The 21,120-nt window shown below is 40.5% G+C and overlaps 2 protein-coding genes across 6 annotated transcripts in view; one reads left to right on the top strand and one right to left on the bottom strand.

The window, feature by feature from the left end:
* The window catches only part of camkk1a (calcium/calmodulin-dependent protein kinase kinase 1, alpha a), a 66,467-nt gene that overhangs the window by 10,717 nt on the left and 34,630 nt on the right, over positions 1 to 21,120 (top strand). The window lies entirely within an intron of this gene.
* Positions 13,176 to 18,021, bottom strand: LOC137886836 (uncharacterized). Of its 4 annotated transcripts, XM_068729490.1 has the most exons (7): positions 17,965 to 18,021; positions 17,403 to 17,439; positions 16,846 to 16,943; positions 15,984 to 16,720; positions 15,457 to 15,618; positions 15,177 to 15,272; positions 13,176 to 14,223 (listed from the first exon to the last, which is right to left on the bottom strand). In XM_068729490.1, exons 2-7 carry the CDS (start codon positions 17,423 to 17,425, stop codon positions 14,164 to 14,166), a joined length of 1,176 nt encoding a protein of 391 aa, XP_068585591.1. In that variant the 5' UTR covers positions 17,426 to 17,439; positions 17,965 to 18,021; the 3' UTR covers positions 13,176 to 14,163. The 4 variants fall into 4 exon arrangements, with proteins under 4 accessions (XP_068585591.1, XP_068585590.1, XP_068585593.1 ...); XM_068729489.1 differs by lacking the exon at positions 17,965 to 18,021 and having other exon boundaries at positions 17,403 to 17,489; XM_068729492.1 differs by lacking the exons at positions 17,403 to 17,439; positions 17,965 to 18,021 and having other exon boundaries at positions 16,850 to 17,080.

Raw genomic sequence — 21,120 nt, forward strand, 5'->3', positions numbered from 1 at the left:
AAAAAATCATCTCAACCAGTTGTCTGTTCTCTTTGGTCCTCTGCAGTCTGTGTATGTGAACATTTGAATAAAATAGGCTTGCAACTCTATTATTTGCAGGTTATTTTCTCAATTGTTTAGTCTACAACTACAAAGTCTGAAATTAGTGAAAAATATCCATCCTAGCTTCTTTGACTCCAAGATGAAGTCTTCAAATGACTTGTTCTTTCCGACCAAAAGTTTAAAAGCCAAACATATTTAGTTTAAACTTATATAAATCAGAGAAAAGTGGCAAATCTTGATATTTTAGAGGCTGAAACAGCATTTTCTTGGGGCATTTATGCCTGAAAGACGTAGAAATTAATTAATGAAATTAGCTATGCTGTACCATGTGCAAATCAATCATCAAAACTAAATATTTATCAATGCCCTTTGTGCTAAAATGTTGACCCGGAAACTTGTATTACATTAATAAATATGTATTTATGACTTGGCGGTGTCACAGCTCATAATAACAAGTGTGGATGAGGGTGTTTAACCAAATGATCATTATGTAACGGCAATAACGGTCCTCTCTGTCTTCAGCGAGGAACATTTTTTAGGATGAGTCACCAAAGGGCTGCTGGGATAAACATCTGCTCCTTCTGTTAACCCAGCAGCCTGTTAATGGTGATGCCTCTGCAGTCCTCTGCCTCTGACCTTTCCCCAAACAAAGAACACAACCTAAAGTCTGATTTAGTTTCTGAGAGGTTTGTTTTTCCAATTTCTTTTTGTTCGTTTGTGCACATTTAGGAACCTGCTCCGAAGAGAGCTAGGAAAAAAAATCTCATTTTGTTTTGATGTTTAAATGCCTAGAGAGACAGATAAGCCAGAGGAAAGAGCTGTTCCTCCTCTTCTTCAGTGATGACTCTCTGAAATACAGTCCAGGTAGAAGCTCAGCCGCTACAAAAAGTAGTAACATCAATTGTCAAACTAAGTCACAGAAGAAAATACGCCGGATCACTATCGACTAGTCTTTGCTAACTTTAAATAAATGTCAAAAACACAGCAAGTGTAATTATCTCAGTAACTGTGTTCATTGGATAATTTTCCACAGTCCGTGAGCCATGAACATCAGCCATGCTGCCGTTTTAGAAAACCTACACTATGATCTGCACCTGCATGACTTCACACAGTCAGGGCACACCCGATAGAACACACGCACACACACACGTGTGTATAAAGACACGCTGAGGGTAAAACACCTGCAGCTATGTATGTGCTGTGTAAGGAGGACATCTGGGTTCACTTAGTGCGTCACTTTAGATCATCCCGACAGTGTGTGTGGTCAAACAAACAACAAATGTCCAACGGTAAATACTGGACACACTTTTCTATGTATTTTAACTGGAAAATATAAAATCTACAAAGCATAACAAGGGGAGCCTGCACCACCAGTGGAAGTTGTGTCTTGATTGACAGTGTGTGTGTTTTAGCTTAGTATTAGCTTTGAGACAGCTTTGGATTACTATCCAAATGTTTTGGTTTGCCTTTTTTGCCATGCTAGCGCCGTGGATCTGGGCATGGCAAGGTCAGTCGGTAAGTCCACCACTTTGGTCCAGACTGAAATATCTCAACAGCTATTTGATGGCTGCCATTACAGTTCTGTACAGATGTTCATGGTACCCAGAAGATGTACCCTAATGACCTGATTAAATACAGCTTGAGTATTTTATGGAACAGTAAATGCGATCTATCTGGTGTGATGGGAATATGGATACGTTGGATATGCTTTTGTTGCGCACAGTGATGTCACTGCTGCGAAGGAGAGGATACTACGTAGAAACAGTTATCGTACGCCGAGAAGTTAACAGTTGTCAACCCTGCTAATGACATTCCCATCAGCCTCAATATTAAATCCTAGTTAACAAATGTTAACTAATGTAAACTAAGACAGAGCTACTACGGCTGGACCACAGACGTATATAAGAAGTGGACAAAGTCATCGTGACGTCACTCATTTGTCTGTGGACCGCCGTTATGAAGCTTTGAGTTCTTAGATTTCACCGTCACCATCTGAAACTGCAGCTGTCGCCATGTTGTTTTTTTGCAACCGATGAACAAAAGTTGCCATATTTGGACTGCGGATGAGTGACATAGACACGCCGGATACGGCTCTTGGTAGCAGCAGCGACCTGTCAATCACAGTAAGCCCGCCCTAAAGCATACCCTGCTTTTATGGTCTATTTGACTCTAAATGGACCATAAATTACGAAATGAACATACTGCTGTATTGAAGAAGACTTGAAACTAGAGATAAACTCATGTCTACAATGTTTACTGAGGTAATAAATCAAGAGAGAAGTAGAGTAATTTTCTTACAGACTTCTATACAATCAGACTTCTTTTTGCAACCGGAGGAGTCGCCCCCTGCTGGTCAGTAGAGAGAATGCAAGTTTTAAGACACTTCCGCATCGGCTTTACTTGGCAGAACCAGCTGGGCTGGACACACTCCTTTTAAACTCCAGGTAAAAAAAAAAAAAAAGTACCATGAGTGTTTAAGGTTCAGCACTTGCTCATAAAGTATGCATTTATATTGAGTCTGTAATAAAGAGTGGAAGCTGGACTTGTTATCTGGCTACAGCTCAGCAGAGTGAATTAGAGTAAGCTGCAGCAGGTTTTCTAACGGCGGTGAAAAGAAGGGATAGAGATCACTGAGGGATATTCTGCCTCTGAGGGATTTAGAGGGCACTGAGTATCACTCCCAGCGGAAAAGATAGATGGATTCTCATTTTCAGCTGCAACAGATTAATCCTCTGTAGGTTCACATCACAGATTTCTAGAATTGTGGTATTGAAAGCTCTGAATGGGGATTTAGTGGGTTGATGAAAGATGGGCTGCACCGTGTTCATCTTCTATATTAACCCTTTCAGCCTCTCTTGCTATCCCTTCCACGGCACTAACTCCCTCTAAAAATAGAGGATCAGCTAGTAGCAGGTCAAGCTACTGGATTGCTGGAGCGTGGAGCCACCACCAAGGGCCCGCCCCACCTGAAAATATAGAGTCTGTATTCATGTTTCTGTTGGATTCATGAACCGGTCTGTCCTTGTTAGAGGGACCCTTCTCAGGCGACATTTCTAGGATTCCTGGAAGGTCAGTCATGCTGGAAGCTGCAGACTCATTGTCAGTGTGTGAGTAGAGGAGAAATAATTGGCTCACCCAACTTGCCAGTTTGCACTCTTATATCCTGTTTAATCCTGGGCTTACTATTGCCTGAGGCAGCCAACCTCAGAGAGGGTGGCCCTGGATTTGGTTGGGGATTGTCCCGGAGTGTATTTCTGTCCAGTCAGATTGATCGGTGCTCGTGGAGCCTGTGCCCGGTGTCTAGCCTGGGGAAGCCCATTTCCTCAATCACGCCACATTGATTGGCTACACGAGAATGGCTTTAACAGGTTTACGGCTACAGCGAGTTATGTCTCGTACACTAGCTTGTTAATCCTGTGGATTGAATTAAAGAGTTCCAGCGATTAATCTGTAACAGGTGAACACACAGGAAAGTGTTTCGTACTGGGAGAGGCCTGTGTTTGTTCCTGTATGTTTTAAAGCTAGATTTCGTGGAGGTGGTTTTGTTGACAGACATGAACTTCCTTTGCTGTCGGTATTAATTGTATGTCATTGCAATATTAACAATGGAGTGTTTGTGTGAGCCTGGACTTGGGCTTTTTTTGCTTTGGGTATTTAGCAGCACGTGGTTGTTGATTTTCACATATGACCATTTCTTGTGTACACACTAACCTTTTTCTACTTAATGTACACAAAGACATGACAAAGCTATATAGTCCTATGGTGGAAAGAGACTTCTACAGTATTTTGACAGGACGGCGTTGCTGTTTCAAAAATACAACCTTTTCTGATTTGGTTAACAGGGAATTCAACAATTTTGCACAAAGCCTGTTTACAGGTGTTATTTGTATTACTTTTCAGCACAGAAACAAGATAAGATTACAACTTTTTTAAGGTTATGGGACCCTTGATGTTATGGTTACAATTATAGCCACTTTGCAACGATTAGGAACGACCATAGTCGCCGTGTCAGCGCTAAAGAAAGGTCTGTCTCCACACATTATCATTCTTCTATAGGGGGGGAAAAAAAGCTCTGGCTTGTTTGTATTTCTTTAAACCAATCACAATTGTCTTGGGCAGCACTTGGCACAAGATGCGGTGTCGGTCTGCAACTGGTGAGTCAGGCTAGGGTTAAAAGAAATCAACATTGACTGTCGGTAGAAAACAGGAAGCGATCCCAAAGTCAAAGTCCCATGTTTTATTGTAGCCCTGTAATATCACGATACTACATGTTTACAGAGTAACAAGGTTCATGTATTGTCATTAGCAGGTTTGCGCTACATAGAAATTGAGAAGTTGTATCGAAATGTGCATCAAAATTTGAAAAAGGAAACACAGCTACTGTTTTCCTTTCAAGTTCATGTCAAGGGTCAAAGGTCACTTTCTGGGTGATGTATTTTTATCAGTAAGGGGGTCGCCACTGTGCTCTTGGGGCTGTAGTCTGCTCGCGGGTGTGATGTGCTGAGTCGTTCTGACTCCATTGTTGCCCCTAAGAATAAGTCGTCTTTGGCATAAAATATATTCACCAGCATTTGTGGTGCTGAGAGTTTCCCTTGATCACAGTTGATTTCTGATTGCTGAGTTCTCTCACCATCTCCAGAGGCCCTTAAGATGCTGCACACACTGCTCCATATGAATGATGCTCACTCAGTCAAAGATGATGAGGCATAATCACTGTGTGCTACCACAACAGGAGGAACATGGGGAAACGCTAATTCTACGACACGTGTGTGTGTGTGTGTGTGTGTGTGTGTGTGTGTGTGTGTTTTTGTGTGGGGGGTGGTTGAGTGGGCAGTTGTGCACAAAAGCCTTGCAAATCCAAGCAGCTGTACTGTAGGCTCGCTCTATCATCCATCAAGAGCAGCCGGTTCCCTCTCCTGCGTGTTTTTTTTTTTCTTTTTTGTTTCCTCTGCAGTTAATGTGACCTGTCCTTTGTTTAAGTCAGATGAAATGCGACAGGTGGAGGAGAGAGCCTGATCAACCTGTGAGGCCGAGGGAGAGCGGAGCAGCGGGAAATAAAAACCTCTTTAGTGTAAGAGCTATTATTACTATTGATATTAAAAAGACATGTGTTGGTTTTGGCTGATTGTGGCCTGTAATAAAAAAGAAAGAAAGATAAGAGCCAGTGAGAATGGTGTCTGTAGTCCATAAAACCCTGCAGTTAAATGTGCGTTGTCTTTATTGGAAACAAACCAGATGCTCACTGCCTAAAATAACTATATTAGTTGAGATTTTTATTATCACTTGATTTCCACCCAGCCAAGACTGTGAAATACTGCATGTGGAGCACTGCATCCTTGTTATTTAGCAATTGCCTTTAAATGGTCTTGCATTAAAAAAAGATATTGCGATATCTGCAGGTTTGTGACATTTATGTCATAACATCTCCTCCTTAAAAATCTATACTGGTCAAACTGTGACTCTAATGTGCTTAAATGTTCTATTTGCTAGATTATCATTGTGCAAATGAGGTTAACTCAATAGCGGTGCTCTTTATTTAGACACACAATCATTCCTGACATTTGTTCTTTAATTTAAATGTGGGTTTTTTTAAGCTGGGAAAAGTGACTATAAAGCTGTGTATAGCCAGCAAGTGCAGTGTAGTGTTGAAACCTCTGGCCCTGCAATCAACTTTTGAACATCAAGATGCAAATGGAAACCTTCAGAGTGCCAGGCATAACGGAACAGATCACACAGAGATCAAACAGTCTGATGTTTGCTCCCTGCCTCAGCGTGAGCAGGACTGTAAATGTTCATACTTGATCTTCTCTATGATGCGCGGGGGTGGGGTGTCAAGGCTAAGATCAGCTGATCCGCTGACATTTACTTAGTGTGGTAACTATATACTACCTCGCAGTTTGTTTTCCGGGTCCGTTTATAATAACAATGCGCTGTCCTGCTTGGCTAAATAGCGAAGCTAACAGCCAACGTTAACGGAGGTTGCATTGAGTTATATTGTGCTGCATTCAAGGTCCAATTAGTAAAAATCATGATGTGTGCAAATGTGGCATCATCAGGTGAAAACTTCTATTTGTCCAATACTTTGGAAAATACCAGCAGAACTAGTGACACTCAAACTAGGCTGTACTTTTTGTTTTGTGCTAATTAGCAAATGTTTTATTTAACACAAATAACAGCTGTGGCTGATGGGAATGTCATTAGTTTAGCAGGTATTTGGTCATAAACCAAAGTATATGGCGCTAAATGAAAAGGTAAGGGATCTCCAATTTTCTTTTTTTGTTGTTCAAATCTTGTTAAAAGTTTATTTTTGGCGAGAAACTTGAATTGAATAAAGTTGATGGAGATGTTTCCACATCAATATAAAATAAATATTAGAGAGAGAATTTTGACCCGTTGAACTTTTTTTGTTTTTAACACACCAGTATTGGATCTGTACTCGGTATCAGACGATACCCAAGTTCAGGTATTGGAATCGGCATCAAGAATGGAAAAAGAATATCGAGACAACTCTACTTTAAATGTCAACCAAACAGAGGAATACTAAAGAGGCTTTGAGTGGTCAGAAGACTAGAAAAGCGCTGTACAAGTACAGTCCATTTACCATATTTACTATTTAAAGAGCGACAAAGTCCGAATAGGGAAGAGGTCAGAATGGATGGTTCAACATTACATCACACTTTAATATAAAGACCGCTGTCTGTTTTTCCTTTTCCAACCGTCAGTCAATGTTTTTTAACAACATAATCACAATCGTCTCCTAACCTTAACCAGGATAATACCTGAGGCTACGGGGTTGTCACGTCACAAAACATTCTTATTTTTCAACAGTTTCTGAAGGGACAGATAATGATGTTGAGAAAACACTTCTATTAGTGGCTCCAGAAGGCATGACGTATTAATGATGTTTAAATTAAAGGACTTTGGTTTATGAAACAGAAAACGGTGAAAAATGTCCATCATAGCTTTTACTATGCTGTAAGACTAGAAAAAGCTGCAAAATATTCCTTTTTGAGAGTCTTGAACCATCAAAATGTTTCGCACTTTCTCTTGAAAATTGACCATAATGGTTAACTGAATATCAAAATAGTTGATCACTAATCAGTTTTAAGTGAGAGATCGTTAACAAATGTATCCTTCCTCATTTCTTGTTACACAAGCATCATATCTTAAAGAAAAGCATTAGAAATTTCAGTATGTTTTTCATGTGTTATACAAATCCATAAAAACCCATCATTGTAGTGCTGATTGTCTTCCAATCACATCGCTGCAATCAGTGAACTATCAGAGTTAATTACTTTTGATCCAGCTGAGCGAGGAGGTGCTCCTCACCTGAACTATTCCGCTTCAAAGCTGATAATAAGTTGGGATGCAAGAGGAGACGGCGAAGAAGACATTCACTGCAGAGCACCAGGCGTATGATTTCCACACAGAGCCATGCCCTTGGCTCTCGACGTCTCTCCATACTGCAGTTACGGGCATAAACACGGTGTTTTTCAGAACGCAAATCACTGCAGGTCTGCAAGGTCAGGCGCTTGTGTTGGCTACGCTCAGAGGTTTTCAGTTCTCTGTTGAATATACACGGGTGCTTTGCTTGTTCTTTGCACTTTGTCAAGAAGGCCAGAGGAGGTAAAGGAAAAACCTCAGGACCAAGATAAATGAACAATAAGTTGATGATTTTTTCTTTTCTTCGGGTGCATTAGGTTTCTGCTCTGCTTTTTTTTCGTCCCAGCATCTAAAGGATTTAGATTGAGATTTTTGAGCCACGGACGTGTGTTTGCTGTCTGCACTCACAACAACATGATGACTGAGACAAATAAAAGCCAGGTTAAGGGTGAAAGTGGTTCACTAATGGAGCCAAATGGAATCATTTGTTCGCCCTCTACAGCCCACTCTCTCCTCTTACTGTAATTGGTTCCGCTGCAGCTTCTCCATCCAAACTTGTTGAAAGATGGCAGCTATTGAAAGCACTTTGTATTCAGATGTGGTTGTCAAGCTTCTCTCTGGTCCAATCAATCCATTTTCTTTTCCCTCTGTGTATACTGTGCGACATCTTTAATTAGGTAAACAAACTGTGGCGCCCATGTGAAGTATATAAATGATAAAAGTGGTGAACTTTGTTTGAAAAACATCTGGATTATCTGGCTGTGTTCCCTTTGTGAAGGGAGTTTGATCATGCAGATAAAACCATCGAGCATTTAGATTTTATTCAACGACCAAGAAGTAATTTATTTAAACAGCTCTGGCAGTGGCAAAAATAACCTCGTAATCCTGAATGGATGAGTATTGGAGCATTAGTGGGAGACGGTAGATGAGTTAAAACTGGATAAGGATATGAGTGTGTGGATTTCCTGGTTGTGGATATCAAGGTTCAAAGGAAACCAACATTCTCTTCCAGGATCTTTTAACACAATGTGCTAAAGCTTCAAATATTGCTTGTTTCAGCTTTTATAGAAAGACATTTAATAGTTTTACTGTGCATGGTCCTTGGCTTAGTCTAACAGTACGTCAAGTCACAATTTGCAGTTATGTAACATGGAGAGGGCTAAAATGGACATGTTCCAATACCATTTTCTTCTTCTCCATACTGATTTGATTACCTGAACCTGTGTATCAGCAGACACTGCGTACTGATCCAGTACCTGTACATTTAAAAACCCCAAAAATTGAAACCGGTCATAATTCTCTCTTCTTTATATTGTTGTTGCTTTTTTTGGAATATTTTATTTTTCCAAGTTTTTTAACCAAGCAAGAGAACACGCAGAGCTTACAGAACACAGTACATTAAACATTACAAAAAAATTACATAACAAGCTAAGAAAGAAAAAAAAAACACAAATACATGAAATAAAATTAAGTAAATAAATAAATAATTCCCCCCACCCAAACAAACCAAAAAACAAAAAAGGTTGGTGCATAAAGTAACACAGCACAAAGCATATTGTAACTTCAAATAATTACAGTCCTATTGTACTGTTAGTGTTGTTCCCATGTACTCCAAATAAGGCTGCCAGATTTTCAAAAATAAATTATATCTTTTTATGAGACTATATGTAATCTTTTCAAGAGGAATACAACTGTTCATTTCCACAGACCATTTGTCGATGAGAGTGGGGGAATCAGATTTCCATGTCATTGCAATACATTTCCTGGCCACACATAAAGCAATTACTGCAAGTTTAATTTGGGGCTTTGTTAAAGACCTGTTGAGAGTTGTGAAGTTTCCCAGTAAACATAGCTCAGGATCTAATGGAAAGGTAACCCCTGTGATCTTAGTTATTGTATTACAAAAGTCATACCAAAAGGACCTCACCTTTGTGCAAAGCCAGGTACAGTGTAGGAAGGAGCCGGCCTCTATACCACATCTGAAACACATTTCTGACAATTCAGGTTTGGATTTATGTAGCTTCTGTGGGGTGAGGTACAGCTGATGAAGAAAATTATAGTGAACAAGTCTGTACCGGGCATTAACCGTTGCTGACAAACTGTTCTGGCACAAATCTGACCAGAGTTGTTCATCAATTGTTATATTCAAGTCTGATTCCCATCTCATCCTGGATCTGTGTAATCCTGGTTTTGGGCCATCATTCAGCAACATGGAGTACATTTTAGAAATAAATTTGTACACATTTCCCTGGTGAAGCAATTTTTCCACATTAGTTAACACAGGTAGAATCATTCCAGGGCCCAAGTTGGTTCTCAAAAAAGTTAACTGGAGGTAACAAAAGAAAGTTCTACTGAACAAGTCATACTTTCTCTTCAGTTCTTCAAAAGACATGAGAAGTCCTTGATCAAAGCAATCTTCAAGATGCTGGATTCCTCTGTCATGCCAAGTCTGCAGAATCTTGTTATTTAGAGTCATGGGTAGAAGTTAATTTTGTCTTAGAGGTGTTTTTGGTGACAGTCTCATATTTAGTCCAAGAGTTTTGTGAACTTCATACCATATTTTAATAAAATGTTTCAAAATAGGATTGTCTGTCCTGCTGGATATGGTTTTGGAGTTCCATTTATAAATAAAATCACTGGAGGTTTCTTCTTTCAAAGGATGAAGTGGGTTAGGGGCTTGGGTTTGTGGGCTAACCCAAGAAAACAAACCCCTTCACCCACCCTTCTTCCCCCCAAGTGCCTAATCCTGAACATTTGACACTATCTTCCCTATCAAACTGGGTTGTGCACTTTGCATTTGTCAAGTATGACATGTCTGGCTGGTTCAGAAACATACAAACCAGCCCATGGCTTTGTCTGAGAAAGATTTTTACAATATGTATAGTATCCAATTTTAAGTGTAACAAGAAATTATAACAAATGCTGAACACACCCTTTTCTGAAATTATTAGAATGCAAGCAGGGTGGGTTAATATGAAACCAATCTATCAGAAAAAACTTAAACTTGAATTGCTGCCATCACTTACTTTATCTCAACATCTTTAGCATAACAAGAGTGATGGCAGTGCTAAAGATAGACAGCTCCTGAGAGCTGCTGCTGCGTGTCTGGGTTTCAGCCACCTGTTGGTTCTGTCCGCCTGGTCCGTTAGGTTTGTCCCGGGGAGTCCCGCAGGAATGCTGCCGCTTCTTTTGGTGTTTTGAAGAATTTTCTTCTTACATCAGGAAGCGTGATCCTCAGTGTTACAGGATGAAGCAGGGCAAACAGGATGTCCTTGGATCGAAGCTCCCTCTTAACTTGGTCAAACTCCTTTCTGCGTTTCATCAAGCTGGTGCTCAGGTCCGGAAAAAACAACACAGGCTTATCTTCGTACATGACGTGGCCGTTGTTCACTTTGGACCTCTGTGGGGCGATGCGCAGGATTTTGTCCCGGTCTTGGTATTTAAGCAGGCGTATCAATACATGTCTCGGTCTCAGGTCTGCAGGTGGACGGTGTGTAAGAGTTTGGTGTGCTCGCTCTGTGATCAGCGGCTCAGTGATCAGCGGCTCAGTGATCAGCGGCTCAGTGAAATGCTCTCGTCCGAGAGTGGCTGGGATCCACTTGGTAAAAAAGTTCACAGGGTCGTTTCCCTCGCAGCTCTCCTTCAGGTTAACAACGCGTATATTGTTGCGTCGGCTGTAGTTTTCAAGCTGGTCGACTTTCTCCAGTAAAAAGTCATTTTCTTTACTTAGTTTTTGGACGCGAGAATCTAGGCCCACCAGCTGGTCTTCCGCTGTGCTAATGCGGTCTTCTGCTTTGGTTATGCGGGTGCTCAGTGTATCCAGCATCGTTTTCAGTCCAGAGATAGATTGGTTAATTTCTGCGGTTTTAGAGTCGAGTTTACTGGAGAGAGCTTGATTACCGTTTCGTATCTCTTGAAGAATGAGGGAGTCTTTCACACCGCCTATGTGCTCTTGTGCCGCCGCTGCCATGACATGAACTTCTTCGTCGCTATTCTCGGGAGTTGTTTTATCAATAGATGTCAGAGTTTGCTCACCAGGTGAGTTTAGTTGTTTGTTTCTGGTTCTTCGGACCATAATAAAGCTGTCCGACCAGGTTGGCACTGACTTTGGGTGTTTTAAAAGGTTTTAAAATGGATTTGTTTGAAGAGCCTCTGGGCCAGCGTCTACCTAGCTTTGCTGCATCACGTGACCTTCAAAGTTTCTTGCCAAAAACAACATTTCACAAGAATACATTTGACCACATCATGATAATAATGTAGTAATTCACCCTGGCAAAATACTAACTTTCACTCAATGGCCCTTGAATGCATCAAAATGTAACTCGCTGCTACCTCCATGTGTTAGCTGTTAGCTCCTTTTATTTAGCTCCGCAGGACCGTGCTTGCCCACCAGCTGCTAACAGCTAACCTTAACTATCTCTCCTCTTGCTGATTTCAACATGGATTTGTTTTTTGCAAAATGAGCTGATGCATGATCACGTGATATCTGATTGGTGCATAGACTCGCGTACTCGCCAATACCAGATCCAGAATTCTAGGCTGTATTGGAGGCATTCCAGATACTGGTATCGGTATCATAACAGCTCTAGGCAAAAGTGTTTCATTTCATCTCAAACATTTGACGATGATGGATGAATGCAGTGAAAAAAAAATATTGAACCTAATTACAACAATTAGGCATAATGACAACGTGTGGTTACCTATTTCTGCAAACAAATACAAGTCTGAAATTGGTGACTAGACTGCTGCTGCTGCTCCTCCGACTCCTACCAGGATATATTGCTCAGCGGGCTGAATGGTGCTGCAGTGGAGAGCAACCCGTTTCAAGAGACAGACAATCACCAGTTGCGATAAAAATTAGCAGAATATGACGGCTCCTTTTTTCGTTTTGTTTTTTCAAATGAGTCGGGAGTCGAACAATGCATTCCCCCTCGCTGCTGACAGTTGAAAAGCTTTTTCCTGCTCTCCCAATTTACATAGATTTCGTGACAGCCATCTGAAATATGGAAATGGTAAAATGATTGTGTGTGTGTGTGTGTGTGTGTGTGTGTGTGTGTGTGTGTGTGTGTGTGTGTGTGTCATGGACAACCAGTGAGCTTGAGGTGGAGGGGGTGCAGCAGCTGAAGGCCCTGTCACCCCAGGTCCGGCGCTTGGTCCTGATGGTCTTCAGAGTGTTTGCACCGGCTGACCTGAGGCAACGGGTTGGGGCGTGAAGGGGGAGGAGGTCTGAAAGGTAGGGAGGGGCCAGGTTGTTTAGGGCTTTGTAGGTAGTGAGTAGCACTTTAAAGTCTATTCTGCACTGTAAAACCTGATGAGTAAAGTCAACTCAAATAGTTTGAGGAAACCGATTGCCTTGAACCATTTAAGTTAAATAACTTAAATCCTTTTAGTGGAAAAAAATGCTTAAATGGAGTACTCCTAACTCAAGTATTTATTGTTAGGTATACTTAAGTAAATAAATGACTAGTACTAACTCCATTCTTTGTTTTGAACTTAAAACATATTCATTATTTAAACTTATTTGTAATGTTTGTATGAACTCATTAAAATGATGTAAGAGCAAATATATGATTTAAGTCCGACTAACTTAAATAGCTTGTGTTACAACAACTCAAAATGGTATAGCAGCTACTCAATTCATTTAAGGAAACTGATTGCCTTGAACCATTCAAGTTGCATTAACTCAATACAAATACTCAGTTAGATGCAATTAATTTATTTTAACCAATATGATTTGTTGACCACAACATTACACATTATGCCAAAATGAATCCACACAGCTGCCAACATAAAAAAAATAAATCACTGATCAAATACATTGTGCTCACAACAAACATGTTTTCAAAAATTATAAACTGAAAGGAGTCATGAAAAGTTTTTGTATATTCTCTTAACAAAATGTTGGGCTTGCTTAACAACTGGCCAGCTGGGTTTGAAATTGACAATGGATAAGAACCAAACACAACTGCTATCGCCAATAGACCAACTATCAATAACCTATGGACTATTTTTAATAGACTTTTTGACAGAACACTAATATTCCCTTCTTCGGTACAGACATCTGAGCCGGTACTTCAGCCTCCAGAGCACTGCGGTCATCATTTACACCTGGATTGACGGGATGCAAGAGTTGACAATGCCTATACAATAATAGGCTATAGGCTCCAATACTTCCTGAATCCCAGACACATATTTCCTCTGATACAGGATTGGACCTAATTAAACCAGGTGTGCTTGCTTGTTGTTGGCTGCTGAGATCAAGCACAGGTGGTTTAATTAGTTATGTCCGATCCTGTTCCAGAGGAAATGAAAGAGCTTCTGAGATTCAGGAAGTAGTTGAGCTGTGCATAAAGGGAATTTAGTCAATACAAGTCTTGATTTTTCTATGAACTGATAATTTCTATGAACTGATTTCTGCATATAAGACTTTGTTGAGCTGTAAACCATGACTGCTATAAGTCTTGGCACAGGATGTCGCCTCTTTACTCAAGCTCATTTTTCAAGGCCTGCAACTTAGGTTTGAGCTGCTTTCTTCCATCATCTAGATTTAAGAGGACAACCTGGATGAACTCAAAGAAGCCACTCAGCTTCGTCGGATAGCTCATATTGAGAGCATAGATCAAGCTAAACAACACCACCAGTGCATCAGTCCAAGATCTGAGAGTCATTACAACCTGATCCTCCAGGATGACTGAGACATGGAGAGGTTGAAAGGGAATCCTTGCAGCCGTGTCCTCTTCAGCCACCACGGCCAACAGCGACCACTGCACCCTCCTGGAATGCTTCGAACTCCTCCTCCTGAAAGAGGGAGTACACATGAGGTCATGTACACATGAGTACACATGAGGTCCAGAACAGGCTGTTTTCTGTCCTGGCCCTACAGTGGTGGAATGAACTTCCCACTGACGTCAGGACAGCGGAGTCGCTGCCCATCTTTCAGCGCAGGCTGAAAACCCACCTCTTCAGGAAATGCTACCCTGAGCCTTCCACTTAGCACTTATTGTTTTCATACTAGCTTGTTGCACTTATTGTATTCGTATTACTTATAGCACTAACTGTTTTTCTTGTTTCTGCACTGTAGTTTGGCTCTGAGTTATGCTCTGCTTCATGCTCTTAGATGCTTGTTTGGAAAAGGAAATGTACTTATGACTTCTGGTGACTAGTAGTTCTTTTGATTACCAATGTTGATGCACTTATTGTAAGTCGCTTTGGATAAAAGCGTCTGCTAAATGACTGTAATGTAATGTAATGTGTGTTACAAACACGTCAACTATGATAGGCTAATAAATAAGATACAAACCTTTGATGGTACTCCTGGGAAACATATGAAATTAGTGTGCTAACAAATATTCACAGATGTAGAATAAAACAGTTTACAATGGTATGGTAGAGGGAAAACACTTGATTGCAGAGGTGGGACGAAGTCATCAAGTCTAAGTCTCAAGTCTTTCTATTCAAGTCAAGACAGGCAAGACTCAAGTCGAGTCCAAATTCTAAACTTGAGTATCAAGTACTTACAAGTCAAAAAACACTCTTCACCAAAATCTAATGTATTATTTGTGGTACACTTAAAAGAAAAAGAAAGATTCTTCCAACATTTTTATTCATCTTTCAGTTTGGAAGAAGGTTGCAAGTCTTTCCTAATTTTGTCGAGTCTAAAGTCATCAACTTTGTATAAATCAGTGGCTCATCAGTGCAAACAAGAGATGATGAGCAATGAAGGCTGAGGGAGAATGAGAAGTTAACGTTACCTTGCAACTCTTGAAGATCACTGATGAGTCTTCTCTTAGGTACAGTGGCAGCCCAGCCAGAGCTGCTGTTCTAGTTGCACTGATGTCATTCTTGTCCTTTTACACAGAGAGAGGTTTTCAACTGAAATATTGAATATATGATTTGACCATTTTATTTCATTGATTTTATTTGATGCAACATTTAATTGTATTAAATTGACCATTTAATTTGATAGCTGTTTCATCAGTTCAGTCATTATTATTGTAGTTACTTCAGTAAACATATTAATAGCACCCTTACCTGCTCGTCATATGCCATCAGCAGATCTGCCATCTTTTCACCAAAAGCTCCAGTCTTCCTCTCTTTGTAGAGTTTGAGCAGCTGTGGAGTGTTTTTATCCAGCGCAGTGAAGAAGGAATATTGAAGGCTTTGATTGGTGATCCTATGGAATTCGCCATAGAGCTGAACCAAACACAAAAGCATAAAGAGACATCCCATAATGAGCCTAAATCATGACAAGTCCATATTTTGAATTTATAACATGGTCTGATTCATGTGATTTGTTTAAAAATGTTGGACAACAGTTACATTTTCTAAGCATATCTGTAAAGGGCAAGCAAGTTGCAAGTTTCCCAGAGTAAGATTTGAAGTAATTTATTTTTCACATAAATCACGAGCTGTGTTTCCCTGATGAAATGATCCTGAGGACAATGTCACAATCCATTTTTAAATCAAATCAAGCAATAATCAATGTTAGTTGTGTGTGTGTGGGTGTAAGACATGTCACCTTTGTTTTTTGTGTAGTGCCCCAGTATGTTTTTACTCACTTGAGCTTCAGAGAAGAGGGCAGGCCATCTGTCTTTTAATTCTGCGATAGGAGGTGCTAACGTCACAATCTCTTCACGTCGGAGTGGAAAGGTGCACTGCATGTGCTGATGGACAAGAACCATGTCTCTGTCGGATGGCATCTTGTTGAACTCCTCCAGCATCTCCATCCTTCTGGTCTCCAGGGTGTCCTTGTTCTCACCACGGGGATAGTTAGGGAGGAACTGGACTTCCCCTCTTCTGGGTTGTTTAATGTTGGCCCGGGGTGATGCACCCTCCGGGTTGCTGCTGCTGCGCTTTCCTGCATTCACCTTCTCAAACGCACAGTTGCCCTCTCTTAATGCAAACTCCACCTCGTATGAGAATGTCGGAACAACAAAAACTTCAGGCCATCTACAGAGGCGCTCAGGTGACTCTGTATTATCTGATAATAACACTGTGTCATCTGTGCTGGCTGAACTCAGATCCAATTCAATTATTTTTACTACCGTGACAGTTGCGATAGATGGCAGGTCCTCTATATTGACCAAACTGCATAAGGCATTGTCAAATTCAGGGTCTTGGAATTGCAGGCGAAAGTCATAGTTCAGGTCGAGATTTTTTTCCAGCTCCAATATGAGGGCATTCACAGTCTCAGGGCGAGAGTGCAAGTTAAGGTTTTCGGCATTGACTTCATCAAGAATGACCCTTAGATTGAGGACATCAGGCGTTGCCATTTGTACAACTGTGAATGGGAAGCCTGTAACAAACAAACAAAAAAGATACTGCAAAGGTTAGCGTATGTTTCAGCAGCTACTCTGCCTGAACAGCAACATTAACATCTGGTTCCCCCATGTTATTTAATCATTGGGAAATAGTACTCACTTACTGTAATTGTATTGCTTTGTCCAGGTACTCTGTGCATGCAGATATGACAGGCTGTTGCTGACTGCTGGATGTGGAGCTCTTCGTTTACTCTGAAACTGGAATGAAATGTTTAGGTGTGAGGATTGGTTTGGCACTACAACGGACACATCGTAATCAGAGGCATTCTGATGTTCTCTGCATTTATGAGAGTTATATGTCGAGTGGACATTTGATTTAAACCTGCAGTCCCTAAATGGACATGGACCAGTTTGCTTCATTTTGAAATGTCCCCTTAGATGAAGAAACATGTCCCTCTCAACAAATAGCTGCTTGAAATCACACAGAGGGCAATGAAATTGTCTTTCACACCATGTGTCACTGCCTGCTACCCTTCTCACTAACATTAGGCCTGTGCACTCTTGACATGTGTATCTTGAGTGAATTAAAACTGCTAAAAGTGCATATGCAGTTGTAATACAAACATGGTAAGGGAGAAACAGTAGAATACTGGCCATGTTGGAGTCTGTAATGTCTCAGTAAGCAGACTTTGATGGGACTAGAAAAAAACAACTTACATTTCCACATGACTTGGGTCCATGAGCTCAGCCACAACTGAAATGAAAATAATCCGTTCAATGTATTAAAGTTAGGCTTAAAAAAAACGAAAAAAAACGTGGCTAACATAAGGCAGTGACGTTAGTTTGGTATAGTTGTGTATTAGCTGTATAAGCAACAAATATGTTGAATGCCTTAAATTAAATCAACCATTTGATATATATTAAAATCTCAATCCCATTGTCCTAACTGCACAAGTGGTGCATATTGCATGTGAATGAAACAGAGTGAATGATAGCACCACGTGGAGCCCAGCACGACCATGCTAACGTTAACAATGTTAAGCCTATTCGGTAACGTTAACTTAAGCTAACCGCAGATACTCCTTGCACTCTGGCAATGTAATTTGGATGGAAAATCATGTGCAGACGTCAACAACTCTAACAGGTGAAAATACAACTTGTTTTGCAGGCAAACTAAACGTTAACGCTTTGAGAGAGTGCACGCTTTCGTTACAGCAATGCTAACGTTAGCTTTTCAAATATTTTGCTACCAAGCTAATAAAAGAGAGAACAGCCTTACCTTACTTGGTTTATGGACAGCAAATGCGTTTAAACCACCGACAATCTCCGCTGTGAGTTTCTCCCTTCTCTCTTCACTTTCTTAACCTCAGTCCCAGACAGACAGGTGTGTGGAAAATCCTCTCCTCCCCGCTGAGCTGGGTCAGTGCCGTGTAACGTTACGCCTGGCTAGTTCAACTTCACACAAACAGCAGCATGCGTTGATGTGAGCTACATTGCTTGTGCTAAAGTAAAATGAACCCGGTAACATAATTGATCTACCTAAAAAATGAACATAACAGGAGGGTTAAGACAGGTGTCTGAAACTTACGGGTGAAGGTATCTAAAAAAAACGTTGATTTCGAATGTCTTTTAAGATAGCGTGCAATATAATGTGTGACGTTGGTACACTGAAATAACGTTAGGCTATCTAACCTAGGCTAACGTGCTAATGTTAGAAAGTTGGCTGACTGACTCCTCGCAAATCACATCAACCATTATTGCTGGTTACACTAACGGTGTTATCGTATAGTACAGTGTCTATTTCTCGTAACTTTTGAAAAATCTAAGCGAAAAAACGCCGGAAAATTTACATTTCCAGACTCCTGTCTTAACGACAGATCAAGGATCAAGACAGCTATCTAAGTTTTCGAACACAGCCACTGTCTATAAAATCAATTTAGATCAAATGAGTTAATACAACACATTAGAATTGATACACCTAACTTGAAAGTCTACCAGAAGTTGATCAAACTCCAACAGACTGAGTCATTATGGCTGCAGTTCACTTACGAGTTCATGTTAGTGTATCACTCAAGTAACTACAACTTTCTATGCCATTTAAGTTGGGTTAGCTTACTTCTTTTATTAAGATGAGCTGGTAGGTTTTACAATGTGTATTTGACCGGGAGCCAGTGGAGGTTGCGAAGAACTGGGGTGATGTGTTCATAGCGGCGGGTGGTGAGCAGTCGAGCGGCAGAGTTCTGAACATATTGGAGTTTATTGAGGATTTTGTTGGGAGAGCCATAGGCAGTGATTCTTAACCATCCACCTATAGGGCTGCAAAAAACGTTCAGTTTCGCACCTGAGGGCCGCGGGACCGCATAGGTTATCAATTGAAGTAACCAGAGATATTACTGTTATCCATGAGACGCTCAGTTACAATATAGCTTCGCACCACTTGGTGGCAGTAATGTGTCTGTCAGTTGTTTAACAAGCTCCAATAAGCAGAAGAAGACACTCAGCTAGCCGCTAGCCTGTAGCGAAAGTTATGGAGAAGTATTTAAAATAGTGCTGGGCAAGTTAATTAACGCCGACAATTATTTTATCGTGCATTAACGCAGTTTTTTAAATTATTATTAAACGGACATTTTTAACACTAGAACCGGGCAGCGAGCGGTGAACAGCTGTTTGTGGCATCTCTTCCTACAGACTCCATCCAGGTTCACATGCTTCACCTTCGTTCCCCTGGGTCCTAAGTCCCTCCAGGTACAGCTGATGACCCTTTATGTACCAACGTACATTTATAACAAATACCACACATAGTCCAAGGTACTCAGCGTTGCATATGTGTCTGACCAAAAAAAAACAAAAATAAATGATTGATTTAAATATTTATTTTTTATTTTTTAAATTTGTTTTGTTTGGAATATGTATAATAAGCATATCATTTAGTTATCCTACAGAATCATTATAACTGTATTTTAACTACTGTGTAAAGGAATACTGCTGTTAAAAATAACCTGATTTGTTTAAAGTGTTTGCAAACCAAACGTTATTGCACTTTTGTTCATATAGCAGTACTTTTAAAATAAAAGTGCACAATACACTACTTTTGAATTTATTATTGAATTTTGCGCATAATGCGATTAATCGCAAAAAAATCATGCGATTAAAAATTGTAATCGTTGCCCAGCACTAATTTTAAAACAAAAAAATGAAGACGAAAGTGGTGCCAAACCCCCCCAAAAGTCTAAATTTACAATCCTGACTTCGTACTGAAGTACAGCTTTGTGAACGGAGGTAACGAGGCAGAGCCGAGAGCCCAGTGTGTCAACTGTTGTGACTGTCGTTATTGTTCATTTGTCACAGAAATGAAGAACAACTTCTGGTTCTGCCATGTAAAAATTAAGACTGCTGAAGCATATAATTCGCAGATTATAAGGCTATATTTTTATTTGCACTTTATTTAAATTCTATTTACAATTTATTTAATTTGAAACTTATTATTTTGAAAGTATATATTTTATTACCACATATTTATTAATCCAATTTCTGTTTTTTTTGAGAGTCCCTCTTTTTTTTCTGTAGTAAAACCTAATTATTAGTTATTTTTGTGTTAATAAGCCTGACTTGAGCCTTTAAATTTGTTCTTGTATTACCTTGATTTGTTCCATGAATTGTTAGCCTGTTGGGCGTCTTGTTGTATTTGTATGCAGGTTTACATACACATGATAAATAAATGTGATGATCACATTGTATCATGTCATTTATTTGACAAGGTTTTTGCTTGTTAAACTGTAAGTGAATTTGATTTTGTTATTGAATACAAATCAAACCAAGAGTGCGATCAATTAGTTAAATCAATACAGTGTTAATATTTGAATGGGCCCCGTGACACTTTGTACTTGAAAAGTTGGGCCCCGAGGTCAAAAAGGTTAAGAACCCCTGCCATAGAGGATGCTGTTGCAATAGTCAAGTCTGGAGGTTATGAGGGCATGGATGACAATTTCGGTGGTGGCAGAGGACAGGGAGGGCCGGAGGCGTGCAATGTTCCTGAGGTAAAAGAAGGCAGTTTTGGTGATGTGGTTGGCGTGGGGTAGGAAAGAGAGGGTGGGGTCGAGGATGATACCGAGGTTGCGGACCTGGGTGGAGGGGGTGACGATGGAGCCATCAATGTTGAGAGAGAAGGTCTGGGATGAGCGGGTGAGGGAGTTAGGGCCGATGATGAGTAGTTCAGATTTATTGCAGTTAGAAAGTTCTGTTGCATCCATGATTTTATATCAGTGAGACAGGTGGTGAGAGTGGAGTGGGTGACTGAGGTGATAGTCTTGGAGTTGGTGAGAGTTGGATGTCGTCAGCCTAGCAGTGAAAATCGAGACCATGACGACGGATGATTTGTCCAAGGGGAAGGATGTAAGTGATGAAGAGGAGGGGACCAAGCACGGAACCTTGGGGA

The sequence above is a fragment of the Cebidichthys violaceus genome, unplaced genomic scaffold (genome assembly GCF_023349555.1).
Source record: "Cebidichthys violaceus isolate CVI_PGR_0920_01 unplaced genomic scaffold, fCebVio1.0.p SCAF_46, whole genome shotgun sequence".
NCBI lineage: Eukaryota > Metazoa > Chordata > Actinopteri > Perciformes > Stichaeidae > Cebidichthys > Cebidichthys violaceus.